The sequence below is a fragment of the Drosophila santomea genome, chromosome 2L (genome assembly GCF_016746245.2).
Source record: "Drosophila santomea strain STO CAGO 1482 chromosome 2L, Prin_Dsan_1.1, whole genome shotgun sequence".
Taxonomy (NCBI): Eukaryota; Metazoa; Arthropoda; class Insecta; order Diptera; family Drosophilidae; genus Drosophila; species Drosophila santomea.
The window spans coordinates 19772635-19777964 of record NC_053016.2 but is presented as its reverse complement, the minus strand read 5'-3'; the positions used below and the strand labels follow the sequence as shown (position 1 = coordinate 19777964).

Sequence of the window (5330 nt, the reverse complement as noted above, 5' to 3'; positions counted from 1 at the left end):
TTATGCGTAATAATTTTATTTGCATGTTTTATTTAATTTTTCATGCCACTCTGATTACGAAATTGAATTGGCAGCTTAGTTTTATTCGCTCAGCTACTTGAACGGAGAAATGATTTCACGGGCCAGGTGGGCGAATCCCACCCCCCGTTGTCATACAATTAGCAAGGTCGGATGAATATTGCCAAACACCAACCCCAAACGCTACCACCACCCCCAAGCACTAAACAAGGAACCGGCTACAACCGAATTCCACCAACTTTCTAATGATGTTCGTCCGAAATTTCGCTATGGTCTCATCTTCAGTTTCATTTGCTTTGACGTCGACATCGTTTCATTTTACTGATTTTCTTTGTTGCTGTTGATGTTGGTGTTGCTGCTGATTTTGGTGTTTCTTGCCTTTCTTCAGTCACCTGAAATTTAATGCTGAATCATTACCAAGGAGAAAAAGTGGGCCGAGATGGAGAAAGCGTCCTCCTCCTCTCCTCCTGACTGGCAACTTAAATGCGCTTAAAATTAAATCTGATTTCATGAATATTGATTGATTGCTTTTACCTTGAATGAAAATCCGCTTCCGTGCTACTTTTTCTTGGTGGTTTTTTCTTGTTGCCTCCTCGTACCTGGCCGCACATCCTGTTTTTCGGTCCCTCTATCTCGGTATTGTTTGGTCTGAATTTCCCACACCCACTTGGTTTCCTTTTTGGGTAAGTTAAATTAATGAGCTTTAGTTGCCGCCTAACGGTAGCTTTCTTTTATTTTTCGGCCTACTTTTTGTAAAATATTTTGACCAGAAATAAGTTGATTTTATTAAGTGTAAGGTCTGCATCTTGTATTTAAAATGATTTTAGAAATATTGTTAATATAAAAGTATATTTGTTACATATAAACAAGTTAGTGTTTCAATATAAACAAGTTAGTTTCAATGCAAACCATATTAAAAATTAAATTAGATTTAAAACTGCTTTTAGATGTACTAAATAATTTTAATTAAGATTCGTTTATTCATTTAGTTTACAGGCTTTTGAAGGGTTTTTGACTGCCGATTTCCCCAATCAGACGCAGAAAGTCGAAAAGAAAGATGAAGAAAAACTGGTAACACAAATAAGCAGGAAACAAAACAACAAGGAAAACGAATTTCCTGTTGAAAAACAATAATAAATAACAAAGGAAGGACAAACCACAAGCAGACTGAGAAACACATGCAAACAAGCTTAGAATTAAACTGGGAAATACGGAAGAGAAGAAATGACAAATTCTCGTTGAAGGGAAACAGCTCGCACTCGGAACGTCCTTCTATTTTCTGACCCTGTTTTCCTTTTTTCTTATATTAAAATTTCTTTTGGTTTCAGCAGCTGGCATATGTTGGATAGATGAGAAGGATAGGGTAAAAAATATTTTATTTGTCTGTGGAAATCAAATTTTGGATTTTATTTTCTTATGGATTTTTTTCCGTTATTTCTGTCATGCCTTGATTTTCTTTTCGGCTGTCCTTGAGGCGCTTGTGTGAGAGTGCTTGTTGCTGTCAGTTTCAGTTCCGCTTTTTGGGGACGCTAACTTTTCACTTCCTGTCAATGGTGACAGCTGCAGCGGTCTAGCTGACCTTTTCTCCATCGCTTTCCCCCGAATTCCAGACTGTTTTCAGACCGTACTTCTCTTTTCTTCAATCAAGCAGTAGACCAAGTCTTTTAACCAGACTAACCAATAAATCAATCTTATTTGCATGTATTTGTTTAAATTCTGAGTTGCATTTCTGTTTATACCTGTACGCTTAAGCACAGTATTAAAAACTAGAACGTCGCTGCCTAAACTAGCACTGGGATTGTAATTAAGATTTTAATAATGATGGTGCTGTTGATGATAAATGGGATTATATGTATTTTTAGTATTATCCGTTAATTGGTTTCCTAACTTTGTTTTTGCTGAATTATTGTTAGGATAATTATGAGCATGATTTGGATAATGATGGTGCTGTTGAAGATCACTTGGATTATTTGTATTTTTAGTATTCTCCAAGGATGGGTTTCCCCACATAGTTTTTGCTAAATTATTGTTAAGATAATTATGAGCATGATTTTGGTAATAATGAGCCTGTTGAAGTTCACTTGGATTTTTTGTATTTTTAGTATTATCCGTCGATGGATTTTCTAAATTAATTTTTCCCGAATTATTCTTAAAATGATTATGAGCATGGTAATTGGTATTGTGTGTAAAAGATTTTCTATCTGAATCGATGGGGGCCTTATTGCTTGCAGTATTTGTTTTTCCACTCGCATTATTCAAGGGCTTACTGTACATCGTATAAGTAGGCGTTTGACTATTTGTTGTAAAAGTTTTAGCTCCCCCACTATTCGAATTTTGAATGTTCGTTACAGATGACAATCCACCCTTTTTTTTCGAGGGCGCGCTATTGCCACCCGCATTACCAGTTGGCTGAGTGTTTGTGCCAAAACTTGTTCCACTTGCATTGCTGATGGGCTCGCTGGTTTGTACATATGGACCTGGCTCATATTCTCCTCCACTGTATCGCATTCCAAAAATTATCTGAAGATAACATGTTTTTCAATAAAGTGCCACTCCAAAGGAAAACTAATCTTTGGTCTCACCTTATTAACGTCGCAGCAAGACTCAAACGAGTAGCACTGCCTGTTAAAGTGAGCAGCGGGATTTCTTAGCAGGCTGCGATCATCGCCACAAAATTGAGTAGGCACACACGCATATATCTTGTTTGCTCCACAATATGCTCCGGCTTGGGCGGTACTGAACAGAAATAAGCTCATTAGGAGAACTTCCCATTGCAGTGACATGGTAACCCGAGAACTCATAACTGAGATCGAACTCGAGTTAAGATTCCCATTTATAGCGCTTAATGTGTTATCTCTTCTTGGAAGTGATTGCTTTGGGTCTTATCAGCTTTAAATTAATCAGAACTTGCGTGCAATATTAATGAAAAACAAGAGAGAACGCTATAGTCAAGTTTCTCGATGGAGAGTCTTCCACACTGACAGTTTTTGGCGGTTTGTGGGCGTTAGAGTGGGCGTGGCAAAAAGTATTTTGGCAGATCGATAGAAACTTATAAGACTAATAAAATAATGAAAATATATCAACACATTTTTCAAAATTGGGGGCATGACTGTTTTTGCTCGGTTTGTGAGCGGTAGAGTGGGCTTGGCAACATGAATCAACAAACTTGCGCTGTGTCTTTGTCTCTGGAGTCTGTATGCTTAATCTCAACTTTCTAGCTTTTGTAGTGAGATCTTGCCGTTCATACGGACAGACGGACGGACAGACGGACATGGCCAGATCGACTCGGCTATTGATCCTGATCAAGAATATATATACTTTATATGGTCGGAAGCGCTTCCTTCTGCCTGTTACATACTTTTCAACGAACCTAGTATTCCCTTTTACTCTACGAGTAACGGGCATAAAAATATAAAACATTTTCCGACTAGATATACAAGTCATTTTTTCTTGATCTCAGGGCCGAATGGTTAATGATCGCTACAACTTACACTTGTTTTAAGGTACGCTTGAGATCTTAAAATAGTGCCTTACATATGAAATCTTTTATATTAGTATATCTACCGTAAAATTGTTTATTTAGTTTACAATTTTTCGTTTCTTGGAAACTAAGCTTATATAGGCTTAAAAAAGTAGTGCAGTAAAAGGCATCCAGGCTCTGCTTTGCACTTTTGCGACACACAAATCCTTTTTTTAAGGCACCTTCGTTAACCTAGATTGCATGGCAACAGAATTTCCATGGGGGTGCATTAAAAGCGAGAGTTTGAAGTGTGTGGGTTAGTTAGGACTGGAATGGAATCCTGAATAGAAACCCAAGGAAACGTAATGCACGCTGGCCACAAAAGAGCAGTATACTCTGGCGGTGCACTTGACTGTAGCGGCAATGCGTTTCGGATTGTTAGGAAGCAACAGGAAACGGCAGGAACGATTTTACAATCGAATCGAACAAGGGTTAACAATAGGAACTAAAATCACGGTTGGTAGTTGCTTAGATAATTTTGGTTAAGATTAAAGAATGTTTTTCGTAATGTATATAAAAAAAACCGTGAGCCGCCGTGCAAACGGAAGAAGAATTACCCGAATACCTAATACACCGAATATAAATCAGCTTAGAAGTCTTATGCATGGGTCAGAAAACTCCGCAAGCTCACAACAAAAATATGAAGTAGAAATACAGAAATTAAGTGCATCAAAAATGGGAATTCACGAAGGCGCAGAATACGTTGGGACACAATTTGTTTTCAAGTTTTGTCAGATTGTTTGATTTTTGTTCTCTGCTGGGCAAAAATACAATTTCCGTATAAGTTGAAAAACAAACAAGCTTCTTTCGTCTGCCAATTTTTAACGTTCTGCCAGACTTAACACAAAAAAGAGACTCTTTCTGCCTTGCTCGTCCTTTCTCGATGAAGCAAAAGTAAATTTCCACTTGCAGTCAATAATCAACTAAGCATAAAATAGTATTTGAACTATTGATGCAGCAAAAATGTGCTGCTTCCCTTCCCCGACTTATAGCAGAAATATGGCAAAAACAAAACTCGGAATCCGCTTTAACTTAAGCTTGAACTCTGCCAAAGTTGGGGGAATCCAGAACGTTGTTTTTATATACAGTCGGTAATACGTATACTTGAAATTCTGCACATGCTCTCACTCAATTGAAGTTCAATTATTTTCTTGGCAAATTTCTATTTGTTACGCACAGGTGTACGTAAAAATACTAGGAAAAGCTGAAGGCCAAAAAATATTCGGGTAAAAAAGTGGTAAGTGGTCGAATGGAATGGGAAAAGGGACAGCGGTGACCTGTGGGCAAAAGATTTCTAGCTAATTTGCGGCAATAACATCAAAGCTGCTTTTTGGCCTTTTCAGTTTCCTTTTTTGGTTATACGGACATTTGGTGTGGTACGCACAACCGATGGTTAAATGTTGCGATAAACATTTGTTAACCCTTTAGAAACGCACAGCTTTAAAAAGGCCTAAATTTAGAAGGCTCGTGAAGCAAAAAAAAATGTAAATCATTTTGCTTGTTCGTGATATAAATCCGAATCCATTCAAATACGACTAGAACAAAAATAAATAATAATAGCTTTATAAAGGAAATAAATAGATAACTTTATAAGTATGGTGGGTCAGATTAGATTTTTCTGCCGCCTACCAACTTCAATAATATTCTGACACAAGAATAGTTTGAAACAAGAGAGAACTCTATAGTCGAGTACCCCGACTATCTGATACTCGTTACTCAGCTAGTGAAAGTGCGAAGGAGAGTCTTCAACACTTACAATTTTTGGAGGTTTGTGGGCGTTAGAGTGGGCGTG

At 37.6% G+C, this 5330-nt stretch overlaps 1 protein-coding gene across 1 annotated transcript; it reads right to left on the bottom strand.

The window, feature by feature from the left end:
- Positions 1-1500: 1500 nt before the first annotated feature.
- On the bottom strand, positions 1501-2953 carry LOC120457713 (uncharacterized protein DDB_G0283357). Its single transcript, XM_039645215.1, is given in 3 exon segments — positions 1501-1845; positions 2086-2538; positions 2601-2953. Coding segments are annotated over 3 exon segments (882 nt in total). The 5' UTR covers positions 2820-2953; the 3' UTR covers positions 1501-1635.
- Between the last annotated feature and the right edge of the window lie 2377 nt (positions 2954-5330).